At 37.9% G+C, this 26,974-nt stretch overlaps 1 protein-coding gene across 1 annotated transcript in view; it reads right to left on the minus strand.

The window, feature by feature from the left end:
* Positions 1 to 559: 559 nt before the first annotated feature.
* The window catches only part of Pex23 (peroxin 23), a 44,986-nt gene continuing 18,571 nt past the window's right edge, over positions 560 to 26,974 (minus strand). Inside the window, exons 13-21 of the mRNA XM_071661301.1 lie at positions 25,363 to 25,502; positions 22,725 to 22,803; positions 20,798 to 20,920; positions 20,443 to 20,562; positions 19,980 to 20,130; positions 18,009 to 18,205; positions 16,592 to 16,801; positions 13,834 to 14,067; positions 560 to 13,429 (exon numbers count right to left, since the gene is read on the minus strand). Coding sequence (XP_071517402.1) covers positions 13,067 to 13,429; positions 13,834 to 14,067; positions 16,592 to 16,801; positions 18,009 to 18,205; positions 19,980 to 20,130; positions 20,443 to 20,562; positions 20,798 to 20,920; positions 22,725 to 22,803; positions 25,363 to 25,502 — 1,617 coding nt within the window. The 3' untranslated portion in view covers positions 560 to 13,066. The remainder of the gene's footprint in view (positions 13,430 to 13,833; positions 14,068 to 16,591; positions 16,802 to 18,008; positions 18,206 to 19,979; positions 20,131 to 20,442; positions 20,563 to 20,797; positions 20,921 to 22,724; positions 22,804 to 25,362; positions 25,503 to 26,974) is intronic.

The raw sequence follows: 26,974 nt of genomic DNA on the forward strand, positions 1-26,974 counted from the left end.
AAGACTAAAGAGATGAGGAAGCAAGAAGAAATATACCCTAAAAGTTTTGGATGAGAAAAACCTGATTTTTAAAAACATTACATTATTGTAATTAGGAAAGGTATAAAAATGTAAATAACTCAAAAGCTTTCCCTAACCATGAAATGGCACCAAGGTCATGTAATGTGCTGCCTCACACAGTGGCTAGCTGAAACTTCATGCATAATCAATGACTCAGCCACTGAAGTGATTCATTTCTCTTGCTTTGTTTTCACCATTATTCATGCACTTTATGGGTGTTATAATGACAAGATGCATTGTGTATGTATATCTTATGCATTACAATACAAAAAAAAATTCGTTTTTGATGTATATTCATAAGTTAGCAACGCTGGACTACTTAGTATCTCTTTACATAAAGCAATTAAATTTTTTCATACTCTTTACTGTTTTTTCAACAATATGAGTAGGACGTGAAAGGGATCACTTCACTAATTCATCAGTTACAAATGCAATTACTGAAACAATAAAATCCCTTTGATGAATAAACAAATTTCAAGGGATATGAAAACACTGCATGAAAAATCATTAAGAAATGAAGAGTACTTTAATGCACTTACTCTATATGCATCAGATATCCATTTCTGTTTACAATACAGAGATCAACTATAACATTAAAAGTCTAACAAAAGGAAGTCATGATAAAATACACCTAGAAAAGTCTACATCACCTTAATATAAAATCTCCTTCCATCAAAATTTATTAAAAGAACTTAGTTTATTGTCCCAGCCTGAAATGTAATACATTTCAAACTAATGACTAGCATGCTTCAACATATCTATATATTTATTTCTTTTATAAATGGTTCATATCTATAAACATCATACTAACCACAACATGAGAGGCACAGTTACCAGAAAAAATATAGCTTAGATGAATTCACCTTAAAGAATCATCAGCTTTACTCATCTCACAGGAAAACGTAAAGCCTACGGTGCCCCTTAAAACCCCAAGTCACAAAATTTCCCTTACAAAATGATACGAGTATAAAGAGCATCAGTTTTCTAAATGTCAACAATACTACTTGCATCCCCTTTCTTTACCATCTTCTCTTCATTCATTCTCTTAATATCACATATACACAGTCTGGGTGGAATATGTATCTTGTGGCAGAGTCACTTCTTACTTGCTATGTAAGATTTTAAAAACTTCCTTAATGAAGAAACCTTTGTCCACTCCAAGACATCTACTGGAAAGTATAATAAAACCATGCTAACGCGGGAGACAGCGACAAAGTATAATAAAATATGATAAATAAATATATATATTAATCATATATCCAAATACTTATTTCACTATGAACATACGAATCTTTATGCATACATCAGTACTGTATACAGCTCAAAATATAGGTACAAAGTGAATCATAAATCACAGACTATAAAGTCCACATACCACAAAAGTCAATCTATAAAGCAAGAACCCAGTAAAAAAATCTTGGCAATCCTCCTTGTCAGCAAAGGGAATTTTTTCAAAAGACAATAAAAAATATTTAATCAAATATGCATTTATACAGTGGCTATGAAATATTAGTATTAACAAGTACTAGTAAATACTATAATTCCTAAAACCTACCACATTTTAATACTTCAAGACTTCAACAGAAATTTGGTACTCTTAGAGGTATGGCACCAAGCAAATATCAAGGAAAAATAATTAACAAAAATACAACCTTTGATGCACAATTCTGTCAATGACAGGTATACTTATCACTTGAATATGGAAATTTTGGATCATACATGGTCATGGAAATTTTGGAACACTTATGGAAAATCTGACTTCACTCTTTACCTAACAAAGGCTGAGAAAATAATTACTTTAAGGAACAATATCCCTTGAAGGGAAAATGAGACATTGTGATCTGAGAATGATTTCATTGTGAAAAAAAGAACCACTCGCAGGATATAAATCTCTCCCATTCTTTGGTTTCTGTGTAAATCATATACACTTATCTATTAATATGCAACTCTGTGTCAAGTGAAAATTAATTTTTCAGGGTTTCAAATTTGTAAAACAACAACAGCAACAGTATATCTAATAATAATAATAATAATAATAATGTTTGGAAGTCGAGAACATTATCTCGGAAAGCAAAAATGGGTATGTTTGAAGGAATAGTGGTTCCAACAATGTTGTATGGCTGTGAGGCATGGGCTATAGACAGAGTTGTGTGCAGGAGGGTGGATGTGCTGGAAATGAGATGTTTGAGGACAATATGTGGTGAGAAGTGGTTTGATCGAGTAAGTAATGTGAGGGTAAGAGAGATGTGTGGAAATAAAAAGAGTGTGGTTGAGAGAGCAGAAGAGGGTGTTCTGAAATGGTTTGGTCACATGGAGAGAATGAGTGAGGAAAGATTGACCAAGAGGATATATGTGTCAGAGGTGGAGGGAACGAGGAAAAGTGGGAGACCAAATTGGAGGTGGAAAGATGGAGTGAAAAAGATTTTGAGTGATCAGGGCCTGAACATGCAGAAGGGTGAAAGGAGGGCAAGGAATAGAGTGAATTGGATCGATGTGGTATACCGGGGTTGACGTGCTGTCAGTGGATTGAATCAGGGCATGTGAAGCGTCTGGGGTAAACCATGGAAAGCTGTGTAGGTATGTATATTTGCGTGTGTGGACCTATGTATATACATGTGTATGGGGGTGGGTTGGGCCATTTCTTTCGTCTGTTTCCTTGCGCTACCTCGCAAACGCGGGAGACAGCAAAAAAAAAAAAAAAAAAAAAAAGGATATGTACATGCATGTATGTGTTCATATGTACATACGTGTGTATGAGAGTGGATGTGCCTTTCTTCATGTTTCCGGGCACTATCTCACTGACACGGGAAACGGCAATCACACATGAAAAAAATCCCATTGGATATCATATATCCATTATACACTAATGGGAGATATCTGGAGTCTCAAAATGTCTCTTATGTCTGATTTCCATGGAATACAGTATTCATTACATAAAGCCTTCAGTATATATACCACTAGTCCACCAACCTGAGGTTAAAACTAAGAGACACAGCCATCTGAGTAAAACATTCATTCAGAAAATTTCAATGCTACATTAACAGCAACAGTCTACTTAGAAATATCAGAGATTCTCTCACTCAAATAAAATAAGTAATGCTATATACATTAATAAAAAATCTTTGGGCACAAAATGTTGTTGTCTTCTGGAATGGATAACAGTACTTGAAACTTGGAGATTACAAAATCCAAGCATTTTCTTTTACAAAAATTATTTGCAAGAAAGTAATTCCAATTTGAAACCCTCTTTGAAAATGTTCAAGTAAGGATCAAAGGGAGTGAAAGTAAATTCAAGAACTGCATGTTTGTGAAGAATATGCTTTCATTGTATGATAAAGGTGGAGCTGTCGATAACAAATCCCTCCATATACTGTTAGCCACAAAAATACAGTTATTAGACTTAACTTCTACAATCTAGAGAACTATGCAATCTTATTGGAAACTGCATTGGGGTTTCCCAAAAATAAATATCTGAGATACCTGGTACCAGTGAATTGATGAAATGAGACCATCACAACTACTTACTTTTAACAAATTTCAAAAGAAAACCAAACTTTCTGGTGACATTTTGTTTCTTTGCATAATGTGAAACTTGACAGAATATTAAGCACTTAAAGGACTTAGAATAATGTGAAAACAAAATAAGATGCTAAAATAAAAGGCTACAATGTTTTTTACATTTCTAGGTTCATGATAGGGAGACCTCAGAGAAGTTTGACCTCAAGCTGAATATGGCATAAGAAAAATATGAAACACACCAAAATCTGTGTCTGATCATTAGACAATACTACCAGTAATATCACACTAATAACTCAGAGCCTAGCTTTTAAATCCTATGGCAGTGAAAACTCACAGCTTAGGCTTTAAATCCAATAATAAATATCTGCATTATTAAGGAAAACAACTCATGCCTGTTAAGTGCAAAACTTATCGTTATTCTCTTTTAGCATATATGTTTGATGAGACTTGGCACCAGGCTTTCAAGGGCTACTATCACGTGCTTGCAGAATAAGTCAAAATTTGCTATGACTCTTGCCACAGACGTCGGTTTTGTGACAGAAAGGTTACGGAAACTTCTATCTAATGTTTGTTGCAGAAATTACAAATTTCATATTAGTTACAATTATTTCACCACACAGCATGAACTGTCCACGGTGATTATTTCTTAAACTATTCACCACGTCTGTTGTATATAAGTGTGTAATTTTGTCTGGATCCTGATAAACAGTGGAACTACCCAGCATGAGAATGTTTTTCATAATATTCATTTGTGATGAATTTGGCATGCATTGTAACCAACTTATACAAGCACTCAACTCGACATATTTCTCCTACGATGATGGCTTTTCTCCTTTATCTTGTTGCAGTTCATAAGGTAAACAATAAAATTGTTTCTGGCAAAGATGTACAAGGGTACTAGGAAACCATATTACTAACTTCAAATATTAAAATTTCTTAATATGCTCACTGACCAAAGATATAATTTTTTTTTCTCACACTAGTTTGCAATTTCCCATTTACCAGGGGTATACAAGGAACAGACAAAGAAAGGCCCCACTTAACCACATTCAACCTTCAGCTGCCATGCACAATGCATTGAAACCATACAAAGAAAATGAAATAAAAAAAGGTCCTCTCCATCCATAAGGGCAGCCACTCTAGGGTTTGTGACTATTGCAGGAACTTAAAAAAATAAATAAATAAAGATATACACAATCCTTTTCACTACAAGTGTGTCATGCCCTACTTACTTGCAGTGTCAGCAGTTCACCCAACCTTGAGGAAAACATGAAAATGTATCAGGCTATTCAAACTAACTCCTCAAGCAAGTGGAGTGGACTAAAATAATGTTCTCAGTGAGTGAACATTCTCATTGATAAAAAACTTTCCTGAGCTAATAAAGGTTTTCTCTGTCTCCATGCTTTCCATGCTGGACCTGACTTTTAGTTATTTCACATTTCCATGCAGGACCCAACTTTCAATATTTCAAACCCTATAAACTCTAAAAGCATGTTTGTGGGGTTGCTACAGGAACATCAGATTCCAAGGGCCATGATAATTTCATTCATCTTTCTTTCTTTCAAACTATTTGCCATTTCCCGCATTAGCAAGGTAGCGTTAAGAACAAAGGACTGGGCCTCTGAGGGAATATCCTCACCTGGCCCCCTTTTCTGTTCCTTCTCTTGGAAAGTTAAAAAAAAAAAAAAATTCATTCATATGAACGAAAAGTTTTTTCCGAGCATATTTGCCATTTCCCAAGTTAGCGAGGTAGTACCAAGACCATGCCAAGAAATGGAATTGTTTGCTCACAACCACTCTCAAGCTGTCATGTATAATGCTGCAAAACCAGATACCCCTATCCAAAATAAATCCCCATAAACCTTTCTGTGACTTCCCATAACACTTACAAAGCTACAGAAAAAAGGAATGAGTTTCAGTCATCCTGGGGAAAAAGTATCAGCCATAAACATTCATTTCATCCTGGCAAAGCTTGCTCCACGTTATTCTAAAAATAAGAGTTAAAATGACAGTCACTTTCATAAGGCCAATCAACCAGCAACAAAAGTATATTTCTTACCATCTAACTGCATTTTAGTATCAACTTCACTTAACAGTCATAGATACACTAAGTAATAAGTATGATATCATCCATGTGGAACTCTGTAGACATTATTTTGTGGGCTGATTTGACAATGTCTACTTCATAACAAGCAAAGGAGTTTCTGGAAGTCATGACATAATACAGCACAAAATTCAGAAGTTACAATATATCAATGTGATCACCACCACTTATATGCTTGTTGACTCATGGCTCCCTCCCAAACTTTGCCTTTCATGCTGTTCATCCATAATGAGCAAAACAGCAACTGAGACAAAGTACCACTAAGATGAAAGGGGCATGAGATAATGAATTGCTACTGACCAGCAGCATGAACAAGCTATATGTCAATGGCCACTGAGTAATGATTTGGACGAGATGGCTTTCATTAGTAGTAAAATTAATGATACAGAAATCTATCATTAACAATCCATTTGAATTGAACCCAGCTGAATGCCAAAGTCTAGAATCCTCAAATCAAAAGGCTTGAAGGATATGGACATATGAGACAGGGAAGTGACTAGTGAACTAAGGGAGTTAAATTGCTATCAGAAGAGAAAAGTGAGCTGCATGGACAGTATCTGCAAGGTAGGAATGTCAGTGACAATGAGTACAACAAAAAGTGGCAAGAATGTAAGAAAAAGTAACAAGAACTGAGAGAATAGGCAAATGAGGGATGGGGTGAAAGAGTACTGATAAAAGAATAAGAAAATGTTTTGGAAGAAGGTGAACTAAATGAGGACAATAGGTGGACAGATGCCACAAAAAAGAGGACAGTGGAGAAGGAAGTGATATCAGGTAATGAAAGGGTGTAAAAGTGGCATGAGTGGATGGGATTGCAGCTCACAGTGCTACTGATTGGTAGTTAGGTTGTTTGACATTGAGAAAGGGGAGGTGCCTGAGGTTTGACAGACTGCGCATACAGTGTTCCTGAACAAAGGCAAAGGAGACAAAGGTGAAAGCTTGAACCGGGGGGTTTAAGTCTGTTGAAGATTCCTGGTAAGGTGTATGGGCGATTGGTGACTAGGAGTGAGGACTAAGAGGGTGGTGGATTGAACAGTGCACTGACTGAAGAGGAAGAATGAAGCTTCAGTAGAGGTAGAGGGAGAGTGGACCAGCAGTTTGCCTTTAAGAATGCAAGAAAAAATTGAAGAAACAGAGGGATCTGTACATGGCATTTATGTCTAGAAAAAGTACTTAAGGTTGTATGAGAGGCACAGAGAAAAGTGCTATAAATTTAAGTGGTATATGCAGCCAGGGGTTTAAATCAAGTGAATAAGGCATGTGTATAAGAAGGAGGGGAGGTGGGTAAGTAGTTCCTGTGGTTAATAGACAAGTGATGAAGGTGAATGTGAGGGTAAAGTGTAAGAGATAATCCTACAGTGTGATGGGGTCTGGGGTATTCTGAAAGTGAATTATGCTGTTTGCAAATAAAATGGCTCTGCTTTCAAAGACCTTCTTGCTTTACAGGAGTCTGTCCTGTTCCTGCCACGGAGAGAGTAGTGCAGCCTTGTTACAGTCGAGAATACACAGACTATCACAGTCATATGTGAGCAATTGCATCAGTTAGGGTGAAGGCAGAGATTCATCATCAAAATGCCTCTGACAATAAGCAAATGATTTCACACATTTAGCCTGGCATGTAACAAGATATCTATATACCAGTCAAAAGGGCTGTCAATGCATATAACAGTAATAAGAAAATCAATATACAGGATTTGGCAAGGTAAAATGCTTTACAAAAATTCATTTCATAGTTCGTCTCACATCAAGCTGATTTAACATATCTCTTGCATAGCTACAGGACTATCACTAACCATAATAACTGGTCCTATTAACATGGTAAAAAGAAGAGCTTCATAAAACAAGGTTACCAAATAAAATTTCCATGTACTGTACAATCCAACAATTATGTAATGGATTCATCATTAATGTAAGTAACAAAAGAGTAAGAGAGGTGTGTGGAAATAAAAAGAGTGTGGTTGAAAAAGCAGAGGAGGGCATGTTGAGGTGGTCTGGACACATGGAGAAAATGAGTGAGTAAAGACGAACAAAGAGGATATATGTGTCATAGGTGGAGGGAACAAGGAAAAGCAGGAGACCAAATTGGAGGTGGAAGGATAGAGTGAAAAAGATTTTGAGTGATTGGGGTCTGAACATACAAGAGGGTGAGAGGCATGGAAGGAACAGCATTCACAAATTTCGGAGGAAATGAAAAACCTGTCAATCAAAATGTGGGAAAGATGAGAAAAGAGAGAGTTCCAAAGCTCTGAGGTACAAGGAAAGAAACATTTACCAAAATGGCCCATCCTTGAGTTCCTAACAGCCACAGAGTAATCAAGTGACATAACTGCTTCCTGAGTACTGCGTGGTTTAACTAGTGTTGGGAACACACAAACAGCTACTTCTTGGTAGCAAAATTCAAATTAATACTTACAGAAGAAGGAAAGTGAACAAACACTGCAGTGTAGAGCAATCCATATAAAACTCTTGTAAAACTCTAATACAGATGCTCCTCAGCTTACAATGAGGTCACATTCCAATAAACCCATTGTAAGTTGAAAATATTGTAAGTCAAAAATACATTTAATACATTCAATATTGTACATCTAACCTAATGAACATATACTAGTATATACGTACACACACACACACACACACACATATATATATATATATATATATATATATATATATATATATATATATATATATATATATATATCTATTCTTTTTATTTATTTTGCTTTGTCGCTGTATCCCGCATTAGTGAGGTAGCGCAAGGAAACAGACGAAAGAATGGCCCAACCCGCCCACATACACATGTATATACATACACGTCCACACACGCAAATATACATACCTATACATCTCAAAGTACACATATATATATACACACACAGACATATACATATATACACAAGTACATAATTCATACTGTCTGCCTTTATTTGTTCCCATCGCCACCTCGCCACACATGGAATAACAACCCCCTACCCCCTCATGTGTGCGAGGTAGTGCTAGGAAAAGACACCAAAGGCTCCATTCGTTCACACTCAGTCTCTAGCTGTCATGTAATAATGCACCGAAACCACAGCTCCCTTTCCACATCCAGGCCCCAGACGCTTCACATGCCCTGGTTCAATCCATTGACAGCACGTCGACCCCGGTATACCACATCGTTCCAATTCACTCTATTCCTTGCACGCCTTTCACCCTCCTGCATGTTCAGGCCCCGATCACCCAAAATCTTTTTCACTCCATCTTTCCACCTCCAATTTGGTCTCCCACTTCTCCTCATTCCCTCCACCTCCGACATATATATCCTCTTGGTCAATCTTTCCCCACTCATTCTCTCCATGTGACCAAACCATTTCAAAACACCCTCTTCTGCTCTCTCAACCACACTCTTTTTATTTCCACACATCTCTCCCACCCTTACATTACTTACTCGATCAAACCACCTCACACCACATATTGTCCTCAAACATCTCATTTCCAGCACATCCACCCTCTGCGCACAACTCTATCCATAGTCCACGCCTCGCAACCATACAACATTGTTGGAACCACTATTCCTTCAAACATACCCATTTTTGCTTTCCGAGATAATGTTCTCGACTTCCAAACATTCTTCAAGGGTCCCAGGATTTTCGCCCCCTCCCCCACCCTATGATTCACTTCCTCTTCCATGGTTCCATCTGCTGCCAGATCCACTCCCAGATATCTAAAACACTTCACTTCCTCCAGCTTTTCTCCATTCAAACTTACTTCCCAATTGACTTGACCCTCAACCCTACTGTACCTAATATTCTTGCTCTTATTCACATTTACTCTTAACTTTCTTCTTTCACACACTTTCCCAAACTCAGTCACCAGCTTCTGCAGTTTCTTACATGAATCAGCCAACAGCGCTGGATCATCAGCAATCTACAACTGACTCACTTCCCAAGCTCTCTCATCCAGAACAGACTGCATACTTGCCCCTCTTTCCAAACCTCTTGCATTCACCTCCCTAACAACCCCATCCATAAACAAATTAAACAACCATGGAGACATCACACACCCCTGCTGCAAACCTACATTCACTGAGAACCAATCACTTTCCTCTCTTCCTACACGTACACATGCCTTACATCCTCGATAAAAACTTTTCACTGCTTCTAACAACTTGCCTCCCACACCATATATTCTTAAAACCTTCCACAGAGCATCTCTATCAACTCTATCATATGCCTTCTCCAGATCCATAAATGCTACATACAAATCCATTTGCTTTTCTAAGTATTTCTCGGATACATTCTTCAAAGCAAACACCTGATCCACATATCCTCTACCACTTCTGAAACCACACTGCTCTCCCTCAATCTGATGCTCTGTACATGCCTTCACCCTCTCAATCAATACCCTCCCATAAAATTTACCAGGAATACTCAACAAACTTATACCTCTGTAATTTGAGCACTCACTCTTATCCCCTTTGCCTTTGTACAATGGCACTATGCACGCATTCCGCCAATCCTCAGGCACCTCACCATGAATCATACATACATTAAATAACCTTACCAACCAGTCAATAATACAGTCACCCCCTTTTTTAATAAATTCCACTGCAATACCATCCAAACCTGCTGCCTTGCCGGCTTTCATCTTACGCAAAGCTTTTACTACCTCTTCTCTGTTTACCAAATCATTTTCCCTAACCCTCTCACTTTGCACACCACCTCGACCAAAACACCCTATATCTGCCACTCTATCATCAAACACATTCAACAAACCTTCAAAATACTCACTCCATCTCCTTCTCACATCACCACTACTTGTTATCACCTCCCCATTTGCGCCCTTCACTGAAGTTCCCATTTGCTCCCTTGTCTTACGCACTTTATTTACCTCCTTCCAGAACATCTTTTTATTCTCCCTAAAATTTAATGATACTCTCTCACCCCAACTCTCATTTGCCCTCTTTTTCACCTCTTGCACCTTTCTCTTGACCTCCTGTCTCTTTCTTTTATACATCTCCCACTCAATTGCATTTTTTCCCTGCAAAAATCGTCCAAATGCCTCTCTCTTCTCTTTCACTAATAATCTTACTTCTTCATCCCACAACTCACTACTCTTTCTAATCAACCCACCTCCCACTCTTCTCATGCCACAAGCATCTTTTGTGCAATCCATCACTGATTCCCTAAATACATCCCATTCCTCCCCCAATCCCCTTACTTCCATTGTTCTCACCTTTTTCCATTCTGTACTCAGTCTCTCCTGGTACTTCCTCACACAAGTCTCCTTCCCAAGCTCACTTACTCTCACCACCCTCTTCACCCCAACATTCATTCTTCTTTTCTGAAAACCCATACAAATCTTCACCTTAGCCTCCACAAGGTAATGATCAGACATCCCTCCAGTTGCACCTCTCAGCACATTAACATCCAAAATATATATATATATTCCTATGAGTCCACGGGGAAAATGAAACACGAAAAGTTCCCAAGTGCACTTTCGTGTAATAATCACATCATCAAAGGAGACACAAGAGAGAAATATAACAGTCACTTGATATACATCGAAGAGACGAAGCTAGGACGCCATTTGGTAAACATGTGATTGAATCACTTGTAAGGATGTAAGGCATGTGTACGTGTAGGAAGAGAGGAAAGTGATTGGTTCTCAGTGAATGTAGGTTTGCAGCAGGGGTGTGTGATGTCTCCATGGTTGTTTAATTTGTTTATGGATGGGGTTGTTAGGGAGGTAAATGCAAGAGGTTTGGAAAGAGGGGCAAGTATGAAGTCTGTTCTGGATGAGAGAGCTTGGGAAGTGAGTCAGTTGTTGTTCGCTGATGATACAGTGCTGGTGGCTGATTCATGTAAGAAACTGCAGAAGCTGGTGACTGAGTTTGGTAAAGTGTGCGAAAGAAGACAGTTAAGAGTAAATGTGAATAAGAGCAAGGTTATTAGGTACAGTAGGGTTGAGGGTCAAGTCAATTGGGAGGTAAAAGCTGGAGGAAGTGAAGTGTTTTAGATATCTGGGAGTGGATCTGGCAGCGGATGGAAACATGGAAGAGGAAGTGAATCATAGGGTTGGGGAGGGGGCGAAAATTCTGGGAGCCTTGAAGAATGTTTGGATGTCGAGAACATTATCTCGGAAAGCAAAAATGGGTATGTTTGAAGGAATAGTGGTTCCAACAAAGTTGTATGGTTGCGAGGCGGGGGCTATAGATAGAGTTGTGTGCAGGAGGGTGGATGTGCTGGAAATGAGATGTTTGAGGACAATATGTGGTGTGAGGTGGTTTGATCGAGTAAGTAATGTAAGGGTGAGAGAGATGTGTGGAAATAAAAAGAGTGTGGTTGAGAGAGCAGAAGAGGGTGTTTTGAAATGGTTTGGTCACATGGAGAGAATGAGTGGGGAAAGATTGACCAAGAGGATATATGTGTCAGAGGTGGAGGGAACGAGGAGGAGTGGGAGACCAAATTGGAGGTGGAAAGATGGAGTGAAAAAGATTTTGAGTGATCGGGGCCTGAACATGCAGGAGGGTGAAAGGCGTGCAAGGAATAGAGTGAATTGGAACGATGTGGTATACCGGGGTCGACGTGCTGTCAATGGATTGAACCAGGGCATGTGAAGCATCTGGGGTAAACCATGCAAAGTGTGTGGGGCCTGGATGTGGAAAGGGAGCTGTGGTTTCGGTGCATTATTACATGACAGCTAGAGACTGAGTGTGAATGAATGGGGTCTTTGGTGTTTTTCCTAGTGCTACCGTGCACACATGAGGGGGGAGGGGGTTGTTATTCCATGTGTGGCGAGGTGGCGATGGGAACAAATAAAGGCAGACAGTGTGAATTATGTAAATGTATATATATGTATATGTCTGTGTGTGTATATATATGTGTACATTGAGATGTATAGGTATGCATATTGTGCGTGTGTAGACATGTATGTATATACATGTGTATGTGGGCGGGTTGGGCCATTCTTTCGTCTGTTTCCTTGCGCTACCTCGCTAATGCGGGAGACAGCGATAAAGCAAAGCAAATAATATATATATATATATTATCACTGGGGATAGGGGAGAAAGAATACTTCCCACGTATTCCCTGCGTGTCGTAGAACGCGACTAAAAGGGGAGGGAGTGGGGGGCTGGAAATCCTCCCCTCTCGTTTTTTTTTAATTTTCCAAAAGAAGGAACAGAGAACGGGGCCAGGTGAGGATATTCCAAAAAAGGCCCAGTCCTCTGTTCTTAACGCTACCTCGCTAACAAGGGAAATGGCGAATAGTTTAAAAGAAAGAAAAAAAAAGAATATATATATATACATTCCTATGAGTCCCTGCGGACTTATAGGAATATCTTGATCACGCACAAAATTGTGATCCTTTCCAACATATATGTGTATATCCTTACGTCCTCTGTCACAATGGAGGGGAAACATGTGCACATACATAGTTCCAACCAGTGCCTATTGTGTGTTCCCAGCCCGTACCTAAGGGGCAGGCATGTGATATTCCTACTCTGCGGGCAATTACTCCTTGCACTGTTCCTTTTTCCATTTCATATGACTCCAGCACTGCCCATAGAGCTCCAGCAACACTAATACTGAAACTTGTGACATTACCACATATCACTTCCCAACTAGTTCCTTCTGGGAAAAGAGGATGGACATTTGCTCGACGATACAGATATCCTCCCCGGTCAAGCCCCCAAACTGATCCAGCACCAGCACCAACCTCTACAAGTGGCTGCCCTGGAGAATCAATGCTGACCCACTGTGTACCCTGTAAAATATAAATTTTGAAAAATGAAACAGACAATATCCTCATTTACAAACCCAAATGTCCACACCAAAAAAAAGTCTGTCTAGGTCAATCATATATAGTCTTTTATTGAAGTCAAACACATGCTGAGTTCAATTATTGGCATCCTGATCTTCCTAAATATGTCTCAATTATATAATTAGGATATAACCCTTCCTTTTATCACGTCGCTCATATCAAATACCTTCCTACGGTACCCTTTTGTCTACAAGTTATATGTAATACCCACTACATTTCATGGCTGTTCATGCATAATCACCCCTGGTAACCATATTTATTTCTTAACAAAGATTCTCCATAATATATTAAGCCTCTCTTATACCATATTGTCTTCTTAATCATAAAATATAATTGCACTAACTAACCTGAGGAGTTTTCTTGGTAACACCTAGTCTCAGGTGTGCTCGGCCATCTTGACTAACAGCCCACACACCGCAACTGTCCACACCAGCACACACACTACACATGGGACACTCTACAGGGACCAGAATCCATTTTTCTCCTTCATATTTGGTTGCAGTAACACCAAGGCGGATCACAACTTCACCTGTGACACTCACTCCCCATACTGGTACTGTACCATCCTCAGCATACTCAGGCTGAAATTTAAAGTTAGACATAATCAACTTTAAAGATGATATTTATCAAATGCTTCCCATAAAAGATGGGGGTCACTAAAAAATGTTCTCCAAAACTTTCAATTAATAATTTTCTAAGCACAAGTTAATTGTTAGGGTGCAAGCCTACCTTAGGGCACTGAGTGTTCCTATTTCTTTGCCAGCCTATGAAGATGTGCACAGGAACTCATGTTTGGCAAAATTAATTCCTACAAAAGAAGCTGTGGTCTTGCACATCATCAGCATGCCTGCACACACTTTCAACAAGATAAGTAAATTTCTATAGCTTAAAGACAGTAAAGTGAAGAATACACGAATATAAGAGGATGAATGGGGTAGATATTTTTGGGATGGGTAACTAAGATATGTTTTGGTATGTAAGACAAAATAAAAGGGTAGTATGACATTTGACAAAGTTAGTGGAGTATGCCCAGACCTGCTAGGTGGTATAGATGGGTCAGCAAAAGGAGTGTATAAGAATGGATTATTAAAAAAGTAAGCTCTAAGTTACTGAATGCAAGTATGACAACTCTAACAACTGTAATAATTACACAACCAAGTACTGATAAAGGGGAGGAGGTTAAAGATAATTTCTACAGAATTAGAAAAAATAATAAAAAGTCAGGAGAAAAGCTTTTTGTAATATGTGACATAACTAGTCATGAGCAAAAAAAAGAGTAGAAAATTAGAGGCTCATATGAGACTTTGTTGCTCAGCAGACTTCAAATTTGCCATATCATTGATTTTTTTCTTTGTCAAAATATGAATTTTTTTCATACATATTTGCCATTTCCCACAATATAATAATGAAAATTAGTGAAATGTATATATTTTGCAGAAAATTCCTGGAAATTACATCTGAAAAGGACCATCTCTACCAAGTTCATTACAAACTGGCTCAGTGATTTCACAGATGATTTTCTGTACCCTTTTGACTGGTATGATCAACTGGGACTGGTGGCAAGAGCATGGAAGCTACCAGCTGTGCAATTTGTTTTTTTGTTTTCAATTACTGAACTCTAGGACCCCTTCTTATGGGGTTCCTGCAGCTATCTGAACTTACATGGCTCCATTCACTGCCAAGTCCAATCCCAGGTATCTAAAACACTTCATCCCCTCCAAGTTTTCTCCATTCAAATGCATACACCAACTATTCTGTGAAAATCTCACCACAAAAAATGAGGAGCTAATGAAAGTTTGCCCTCTGCTTCTTCTCTTTCACCTCTTCAGGTATGTGCATAATCGACCTCATGCTCGGATAAGGTACCTACATATCTCCTGCATGAATATCTACTAGAATTTCACCATTTCCATTCACTTATGGTATTCCCCATCCTCTTCCAACATTTTCCACTTTCTTGATGCTCAATTTTGATTTATGTCCCCTAGCAATACAGTTCTTCTTCCTCCTTTAAAACTCATTATACACTCATGTATGATGTGCTTTCAAAATATTTTCATCTCTTCCTAACTTACAACTGTTTCTTTCCTTATAGGAGCATACACATTCATCTTTCCCATTCCAGCAGTCCATTTAGAAAATTCTACACTTTAGACTTCCATGCCTTATAACACCCTTCCAGTCTCTTGTACCTAGTAAAAGGGGCATACCTTTCTTACCATTCCTTGTAGAGCCTTCCTCCAAACTTGACAATATAAATCCCCTTTCCAATTCACCCTACTCCTTATCCCTTTTGTCATTTCCCCTCCTCACTCACTCATTTACTTAAATATTCCTTCTTCTTCTAGCTCATCTAAATCATCTAAACTCTCATACTTTTTCTCTCACATTGTTACACAAAGGGCTTCTAACTGCATGATATTTTTTCCCATTCCTGCTCTGGAGACCTTCAAGTCACTGAATTACCTTTTATCCCCAACCATGAAGACTACTGGATGGGGGCAAAACGTTATTACCTATTTGTACTATATGAGGAGGGAGTTTTACTTTCATGGGGTCCCATCTCTTGAATGCAATGTATGCTGTATCCCAGGGAATACCAAGGTCAGCTTTTCTATCTGATATAGCACTCATACTAAAAACCTTTAGCAAAAACACACTTGTTCTGCATAAAAAGAATAAGGTATTATAATAAAAACATAGGCAAAAAGAAAGCAAAACTTGACAGTCAGAAATAAATGATAAAGTACAGACAGGTGTGAAACTAACTAATACTAAATAAAGAGGCAACTACCCAGGAATCTTAGGTATCATTCACTCTCTTGGTTCCACCTTGAAAATGTGTACTACTGCAGTGAGGTTATCATGAGAGGCTGGGGTTGGACTAAGCTACCTATCTTGTGACAGGTAACTCTTCTACTATGCTCTCTTGCTCACTCTACCTAGCACCTACAGCTTCTTCATACCAACCATGTATGTGGCCCCATGTAAAATGCTTTGGAGCTAAATTTATTACTGATATGCATAGAAAAGATCAAAGCTAACTGCTGACAGGAGACGGAAGAAAATTTCAATATTCAACTAAAGTTGAATTGTAAAACTTACTGAAACAGAAACATGGACTAGCGCCACCTTCTCCATCTGCCGCCAAGGTCCTGATGTCGAAACACGGCACTTTCTTAACCAGCGCCGACGACGCACCAGGTCTGTCACGTAACGATGACCATGGTAACTGAGAGGAAAGTCAGTGGCATACTGCCATCCCTCACGGTCTACACCGCCAGGGGTGTGATAATCTACACACCATTCACTCATCTGTTATGAGAAATGTCAAATTGTTTTTGTTATATATCTACATAATGTACACCCTTCCTTGCACTCAAACTGGTATGAGGAGACTCCTACTAAAATTTTTCAATTACAGTACTTGTGAACTCAACACTTTCAGGTTTCAGAGACCCTAGACCAATGCTTAAACATTTGCTAGAAAGATTCTGCATGCTCTTTTGGTTATCTCACATGTGCAGCTTCCAAATGTTTGCAATTTTATCATACTGTTATTAAATATGGTAAAATGCCTTGGCTGTGTAATGGTTATCATCAATGACTTCTAATCCACTGGCTTAGGTTCCATTCCTAGCCCAGACAGAAAGAATGCAGCCTAACCAACTGTAAACATACTTATACTTATGATATTGCCCCAGGAAGCCCCATGTACCGAAACAACCTTCACCCTAATGTTACTGTGATGTTTATACAGTCCAAAGCCATCTACTTGATGCAGACCATCATCAAGAAGTTACCCCATAACAGAACCTGCTTACCTTTTGCCTGCTGACCAGCTGATCTACGAAGGGATTGATACAGATTCAAAGCTGGAGCTAACTTTACAAGTCAGGAGCAACATGATCAATTATCGCTGTGATAACCATATTATGAAATGCATGGTGTGAATAACATCTGTGCTCAACCATTCAAGCGTGAACCACTGCATTACTGGATTAATGACAGTGAAATATAAATAACTTAATTAAGACTTTGTCCACATTGAACTTATTTAACATAAGAAGTCAGTATAATTCTAATTTCCATTACAAAAAATCAAAGAAGGAAAATGAGCAGAATCCCAAACACGGTATATGTAATGAATGGACTGATCACTCCATGTGTGACTGCATAATGAAGCTAAAAAGAGGAGTTCTGTTAAAAAAATCAACACTAAATACAAAACAGAGAGCATAAGTGTACAAGGAAGACAGGGAATTGATCTACGATCAGTTCATGAATCAAAAGGCACTTTGTTTGTGATAGGAAAAGCAAGACCACAAAGCAATAACTCAAAAAATTTTAGCAAGGGGAGTACAAACATGGCAGTATGAATATTTGACATATTATTCACAAAAAGTCAAGACATGAAAATCAAACTGCTTCCATGATTACAACAAAGTCATAATGTGTACATTCTTGGTAATGTGTTCTTGGCTGTAATGAAAGGTTTTCAAAATTATCACTGACCACTTACCCAAGACCAATGCCGAGATGGCAGCTTGGTAGCGTCCTTTGTACGGTGGTGACGGCCAGACTGATCACTCCACGTGTGGCGGTCAGTGGGGAGTCCTCTGTGGGTGAAACCAGTCACAGGGTTCCAACGCTGATTCTCCCAAACATACATGTGACGGACATCATTCATAATTTGCACTCCTGTATCATTACTACTTCCTGCAGGCAAAGTTAATATGTCAATAGCAAATACTGACAAAGGTGTTTCCTAATGATGAATTCCTACAGATGCTACATCATTTAACTCACCCATTTCTAAAAACCATAGGGGATAATCTCTCTGTTACAAGTGGATAAATCTATTCCAGTGGAATTCCAAATTTCATTAGAATGGGTGCTTACTACAAATCAAAGAACATGCAGAACCATTAATGAAATCATATTTTCTTCCCTGTTATGCAAAAACAGTCCTTCCCATTGACCAAAACATTAACCAATACTCAATCATTATAAAACCATCAGCTCTTGTTGAATATGGGGGAATAAGAGGAGAATGAAAATAGAAATTACAATCTGCCCTATATAAGAAAATCTCCTCTCACTCATCAAAGCAAGTCTTTTCAGTGTTCAAAAATTTCAAACAATGCTCGTCTGTGGTAAAAAATGTGGGAAGGAAGATGTAAATTATTCATCCATATACCTGGAAAAAAGCTAGATAAACTGAGGTGAAGTAGCAAAATGTGGAGAAGAAAAAGATGTAAAGGTACAATCCACTGAGAATAGCTAGGTCTTAAACAATGAGGTGTGTGCCTAGGACAACTCAAGCTACTAATAATGTGGTAAACTAAATAAATTTCATCTAAAACCTTAACTTCTCTAAGGATGTGTAATTATTTACATTTCATCAAACAGAAGTGTTATTCATTAATTCAAGATTCTTAATTATTAATTTTCATTTATTGTACTTTGTCACTGTCTCCTGCGTTAGTGAGGTAGCGCAAGGAAACAAATGAAAGAATGGCCCAACCCACCCACATATGCATGTATATACATACACGTCCACACACGCACATATACATACCTATACATTTCAACATATACATATATATACATACACAGACATATACATATATACACATGTACATAATTCATACTTGCTGCCTTTATTCATTCCCATCGCCACCCCACCACACATGAAATGACAACCCCTCTAACCCCTACATGCGTAAGAGGTAGCACTAGGAATAGACAACAAAGGCCACATTTGTTCACACTCAGCCTCTAGCTGTCATGTATAATGCACTGAAAACTACAGCTCCCTTTCCACATCATTAATTCAAGATAAGAAATAATTTTTTCTATCAATTTTTCATTTTGTTTTCAGATGTTAACTATAGGTACAGGTAAAATTTTTCAAATATATAACATAATTCTCCTTCATGAGTGGGTCATCTGACAAAACTGTGTGCCATGGTCAGGTTTATACTACATAGCACATTGTGGAAATTTCACTCATCATGTAAGAAAGAGTGAGAACTGTATCACCTATTTGCATTCAATTCAAAACCATCTTCCATTACTATTTGATACTTTTCATTAGCTAAATATCTTATTAGTTCTAGCATCAGTTCTATTGCCACTAGTATATAAATTCTACACAAACTTGGCTGTTGAAATCAGCAATCTGCTTTTAAATACATGCTTGCTTTATTTTGACCAACAGTTACAAGTGCACAATGTTGCTTGGATGACATTTTTTTATTTTTTTTTATTATACTTTTATTATACTTTGTTTAGTCTGCCACTGCAGAAGGCAGATTAACCACTATGTAGTCAAGATTACGGTTAACTGTAAGTTTCTGTCACTATTTGAGGGGAAGGTAACTTGTCACATGAGAAGGAAGTAGCTCTACAGGTAGTTTGCTTTCCATTCAAATGGATGTTTTTATTATCGTTTTCAATATGTCAAATGGGCCTAATATAGTTCACTTACCCTTGTACAGTCCTCCTCCTGTAGCTCCTGTGTAGGTATATACGTGAAAGTCTTGCGATATGCCCCAAGTCACACCACCAGCTCCACTCTCTACTCGCTTCAGATGTCCACCTAAACCTCGCCAGTACCACTCAGTTAACTGACGTTCTCCCTGTAGACAGATTGCTTATCCATGACATGAATATCATTATAGATTTTTGAAAACCTTACGCTTTAATCTGCTTTAAGATTTGCACTAAAGACCTATGTGGCTAACCTACATGCCACTGAAACTTATGTATAAAGATTCAAACATTTTTGTAATTTGTTTATTCTGCATGGTACAAAATCAATCAAAGTCATCTCCAGAGCAAATCATATGTATTTCATATGGAGTGCAAACAATTCTGAAGAGCAAAATAATGATGCGTTAATTGCTTAAACTTATGATTTTACTGAAAAAGTGAAATGAAAGTATACTTACAGCTCCATGATTATAGGTCACTGCATCAACTGTGATGCTTCCCCTCACCACCACATGAGTGATACTAGCAATGGGGAGGCGATGATTGATGCTATACCAAAACTTGTCGTTTATGGAGATCTGAAAAACACGTCAAATATGCTTCAATTCTGCGTTCTGAAACAAAAACCTTCCCAAACTTTGATACATAACTCTTCAGCTTTTCAATGACAAAATGAAATAGCTTATTTCAATCAGCTGTTGACTGAAATTTGTATAACATATTCTCTTAATGACAGTCACAATATAATGAAAAATGTTCTGAAATTAAGTAGAGCGGAAAGGAGACAGAAAAGTACATATGGTAAGTGCTCACCTTGAAGTCTTTGTCATCACAAACAACAGACAGTTCACATTGAGCACCAGGAGCAAGGGCCCCAAGGTCCCCATGTTCCTCAAAACCCCAAACACCTTTTTTCTTGCTATTGAGCACAGCAACCTGAAATAAATGTACCTTTTCAAATATTACAATAATCATTGCAAGCTCAACTTTTACTGTACATTTACAAAAAAAAAAAAAAAAAAAAAAAAAAAAAAAGATTAAAAAATAAGGTTTCTGGTATCTTCGTCTGAAACTGTTATGTATCTGATCCAGGTAAGTTCTCTCACTTCAACTATCCTCCTCTTCCACAGTCTACCTCTTCTTGTATCTTAAACCACACTACCAGTAATCTATTGTGTAAACTTAATTTTCAACTCTTAAATCCATCATGGAAGCTTCTTGAGCTCTATACAACAGCATTTTTCTAATTAACCATAGCTTTCAGTGCACCTTCAGTTTCCACAGCTTCCCCACTACCATCTTCCCTGGTGACAAACAATAATAGTGATGATACACAAGAATGATGCACCACTATAATCAATTCAAACAACTTGCTCATACTACTACAATATTAACCAGAGAGTTTAACAAAGTGGAATAGCAGTACACAATATGTTTATAACAAATTTGAAGGAAAATAGATAATACAGGTAAGTCATAATATAATATGAACTAACTGTAGTGAACACTTGGGCCATAAACACAATAAACATAGTGATGAACAGACCATCAAACACCAACAGAGTTTCATGAAATTCTAGTACCAGTGAGATATAGTGAAAGAAAAGTAAACATGTGCACTGTTGATTATGTGGTCTAGAGACTATAACTTTTATTTTAAAGAGTCGAGAAAGGGAAACAGACTATGGATGTGTGAAGAAAGGAAAACAAACTATGGGTGCAGATACAAATGTAAGTCAATAAATAATGGATCAGCAAACAAAAGAGCATAACCAAAAAGAGTACTGAATATGTGTCATTCAACCAAATACAGTACAGGTAAGTCTGAAATTCACAAGGAAATAATATCATTACTCTACTAATGATATGGCACTCATCACTCATAGAAGTGAACAAAACAAACACTTAAGACCATATAATGGGAGTACTTACAGTGTATAATGAAGAAACATACATAATTTAATATGACACAACAATGGCAGAAATTATACGATTAGGTGATAATGAACTTTCATTTCAGTAAAATGAAGTGAATGAGATTAATAGCTAGCTGTTTTTACCCTGTTCAATGGTACCAGATTCATAACAATAATATGGTATGCATAGAGAAACATGAAAAGTATAATTTCTTTTACACATGAAACATAGTGTGTGTTCTGGTTTTGGTGCATTGTATAGGACAGATATAGAATGGATGTGAGCAAATGAGGCCATTCATCTGTTCTGGCGCTACTTGGCTTGTGTGGGCGTTTATGTATACAAATAAGTATGTGGGCGGGTTGGGCCATTCTTTTGTCTGTTTCCTTGCACTACCTCGCTAATGCGGGACACAGCAATTAAGTATAAAAAACAACAGCCTTCTAATAAACATTAAAACTTCTGAATAATACCTACACCAGCCTATATGATCTCTGATTACTGATTTGTTCTGGCTGACACACCAAAGGTTATTAGCCCTATAATCCTACAAGTTGACAAAGGTGATATAAAAGGAGTTACGGTAAGAGAATGAGCTATGCATACTGAAATAACATGACGATTAAAGCTCACAAAATAAATGAAAATAAGGAGAATAACACCATTTCTAAATACGATGAGGCCAGGGGAGAGACTACAAAGTAAGAAGATGGATAATGTTCTGAAAGTATTACACAAATGACTAAAACATATGAAAAATTTATTAATCTCTTTCTAATATGAATGATAAAAAGACAGTACCAAATAAAATACTGAATCTAACCTTCTGATGAAACCTTGGATTTATGTGAAGTGCAATATTTGCATCAGATCCTCTTGATGTTTGTAAATTTATGTAGAACCTTTTGGGAAGATAAGTAACTAGATTAGACAAAAACAGTAATTAGTATAGATTATAAGGTTCTTCACAACAATCAATAAACATTTTCTTTATGATAATGGATTGCGAGATCCATATCCACTGTGGGTCGCACATAGATTTCACAATACTATTTGTTAAATGGATAACAATACTCAGTAATGTAAAATACCTTGTCTTTCTTGTCATATTACAACTACACTTTTTATCCTAACTGCACAGTGGAAATATGATTCTGAAATATATCCTGCTACAAGGAGATGATAACATTTTTCTTGCAGAGAAGGGACAGTTCTTTTTTCTAATTACAGCAGCCAATGTGGCATGAGCAAAACCATGTCCCATTCATGGCCATCTCAGACAAAAGGTAAAATAATCAATACTGCATGAGAGAAAAGACTGCATGATGAAATGACAAGCTCATCAGGAGTTTGTATAGCCAACTTTCAAAAGTGAAAAGGTCATACAGAGAAGAAAAAACACATTAAAGAGTTCCAAAGTGTCAATGTATGAGAAAAGACGGAGGTATCATAACATTCAATTCTCATGTTGCTGGTCTTGACAGATAACCTATGGGAAGCAGTTTCTAGACACATGCAATGGGGCTGGGATGCACACAGACAGCTTAAGAGAGTAGTGGCCAAAATAATACCTGTACAACAAAAGGTGAGAAGCATCATCATGGCAAAAGAAGACTAGTAGTCAAAGAGAAGAGACAGCTGGAGGGATAAAATTCTAATAAGGAAAGCTTTCAATTCCACTTGGGGCCACTCTGAGCAATGAAGCAAATGATACTTACTTCCACTTACACCCTAAAGTCCACCAGGTTGTCTAGACCATCTCTTACAGGATCAAAAGAAATAGCCAAAATGTGCTGAGGAGCTTATCAAAAGAAATAGCCAAAATGTGCTGAGAAGCTTATGAAAAGAAAGAGCCAAAATGTGCTGAGAGGCTTATCAAAAGAAAGAGCCAAAATGTGCTGAGAAGCTTATCAAAAGAAATAGCCAAAATGTGCTGAGAAGCTTATGAAAAGAAAGAGCCAAAATGTGCTGAGAAGCTTATGAAAAGAAAGAGCCAAAATGTGCTGAGAAGCTTATGAAAAGAAATAGCCAAAATGTGCTGAGAAGCTTATGAAAAGAAAGAGCCAAAATGTGCTGAGAAGCTTATCAAAAGAAAGAGCCAAAATGTGCTGAGAAGCTCATGTCAAATCTCTCCCATTCTTTATAACACTCTAGTGTTCTGATGATGAATTATGCCTAATGCCCAAATAATGCTAAATTTTACCTTAGGAATCACCATACTTATGGACATTTGCAAAAAAGCCAGATACTGGAAACAGGAATTCACTGCAAAGTTTTTCTTTCCAATGACTATGATTTTGATAACCTATTGACCTCTATCTAAGTGGTGCAAACAGAAGTGTTTGATCATTTTCACAATGGGCATATTTCATAAGCAAACATCAGATACAACAGCTGTAACTCAAAATCTTACCTAAATCTTTCCAACTACCCAGCTAGGCAGGGGAACCCACTAATCACAAATACAACTGTACGGTGTTGTAGTCAACTCAGTAGCTTAAACAAGTACATTAATCCATTATAATGAATAGTTAGGCATATGGGTCAGAGCATTTATTCCCTTCAACAGAGTACCTCAAAACCCTACCTATTTTGGCGACACGGGATACCACACATTTGAATGACTAAAAAGCTGTTTTTTTCATGCTTGACTGCTGTTTCCTGTGTTAGTGAGGTAGCAACATGAACAAGTGAAGCCAGGCCACATTCACACACAGCCATACTTTAGTTGTCATATGTAATGCATCAAAAACCCACAGCTCCCTATCCACATCAAATATGCATAGTTCTCGCAATTGTGAAGTGTTACACTTAACTCAATGACACAGACAACTTGACTTGAGAATGAGGATTTAGAGGATTATCTTACAAGAAGTATTACTGTTAGTGTATCTCTCCCCTTTCTTCAACCCCATCACTTACCAAGTGATGCAAATTAGTGCCATTCTCAAAACTCTTGAGTGTTACAGTTAACTGTGACTCAAACAACATGGACTACAAATTTATCATATGGAAGAAGAGGGATGACAGGAATGTGGGCTAAGGTGCCTCTCTCTCTTTTTGCACTTTACCTTAGCATGGCAGACCTACTAATATGTGCTCCATTACTGTAGAGGTTCCCAGTAATAGTGGTATACAAATGTAGCTGCAGTAAAATTTTTGTTAATCATTTGGAAAACTGGAGTTTGTCCACAGAAATGTAGATGGGCTACCTCACAGAAAGTAAATGCCTGCCAGTTGATGGTAAGTTCCACTTAAGAAAGAAGAGAGATGTATGCATGTTACTGTGTTCTCCTTGGATAGGTTTGGCTATCAACTGTTAGATCTTGATGGAGATAAATAGATATGTCAGCCTGTCCTGATGGACTTTCTAACAACATGGAAGATCAGCCAATGTGGAGATGAACAATCTTTTAAATAAACAGAATTTGCAAATGATGCAAGTGAAAAAAATGCCTTACTGTTCAGCACTGCAGTGGATCTTGCCTGAGACAGAAATAAAATAGCCTGGCCGAAAACCTCGATCCATAGGAAGGATAACTGGTGTAGTTCCTGTCCCTACTGGCAGCTGCCGATGAGCTGACACAGACTCTGCACGGAGCTGCCAATATGAAAATTATTTACATTCAATATAAGACTAACATGTCTGCTTAAAGATAAGTACACAAGCAAGTGTAATATGGTTATTATTATAAACGTCAACAGATAAACACACAAGAAAGTGTAATATGGTTATTATCATAAACTATGACATATCTATATATCTATCCATCTATATCTCTGATGCCCATTCCCTCTGCAAACTCTCTCAAGGGGGTAGCCACATCAAAAGAGTCCCTACTGATGGTGAACTTCACTGGTGCACCTGAGCCTTTAGTGCCTATCCCTTAACAACTGGCAGAGAGCAACTCTAGCGCAGTGTTTCTAGAGGCTTGTACCTAATGTTCCTATCAACTAATTTTACCTAATGTGTCTACATAATGTTCCAGCTTACTAATTCTATCTAACGTTCCTACCTAATACTTTGGTCTATTGCTACGATTTTGCCCTATCCACATCCAAGCCCCAAAGACTTTTTCATGGTTTACCCCAGATGTTTCACAAACACACACACACAAATACATTTTCATACATACATATGCATTCGCCATTTCCTGCATTAGCGAGGTAGCATTAAGAACAGAGGACTGAGCCTACAAAGGAAAATTCTCACTTGACCCCCCTTCTCTGTTCCTTCTTTTGAAAAAGTAAAAACTGGAGGGGAGGATTCCCAGCCCCCGTTCCCTCCCCTTATAATCGCCTTTAATGACACACAGGGAATATGTGGGAAGTTTTCTTTTCCCCTATCCCCAGGGATGATATAAATATTCTTATGTTTGCCATTTCCTATGTTAATGAGGTAGCACAAGGAAGAGATGAAGAAATGACCTCATTCACTCACATCCACTCTAGATGTCATGCATAATGCACTGGAACTAGAACCCTCACCTACAATTAGGCTCCACAGTCCTTTCCGTGGTTTCCTTGGATTGCTTTACATACCCAATGCTCCAATTTGCCCTATCCTTTTTGCAACTTGTACTCTTCTGCATGTTTAAGCCCAAATCATTCACAGCATCTTTCTGACTCCTCATTGGTTTCCCCCTATTCCTTGTTCCTTTCATTTCTGACATTCATAACTTCTTTGTCATCCTTTCCATATTTCCAAAATCACTTCAGTACACCTTATTCAGCTCTCTAATACAGAGTTTTCAAACTATCATACCTCTCTCTCTTGCCCTATCATTTATTATTTGATAAATCCTCCTCACACCACATAGGGTCTTCAAACATTTAATTTCCAACATATTCACTCCATCCTCTACATTTCTGTCTAAGATCCATGCCTTGCATCCTTACAGTACCAACAGGACTACTATACCAACAGACCTACTCATCTTTGCCCTTAAAGACAGCGACTTTTCTTTCCACACATCCTTTAGTGTTCCTTAGACCTTTGCCTCCTCACCCACCCTACAGTTCAATTCAGCTCCCATGGTTCCATTTAGTGTCATATCCACTCCCAGGTATCTA

This window comes from Panulirus ornatus, chromosome 73 (genome assembly GCF_036320965.1).
Source record: "Panulirus ornatus isolate Po-2019 chromosome 73, ASM3632096v1, whole genome shotgun sequence".
Lineage (NCBI taxonomy): Eukaryota > Metazoa > Arthropoda > Malacostraca > Decapoda > Palinuridae > Panulirus > Panulirus ornatus.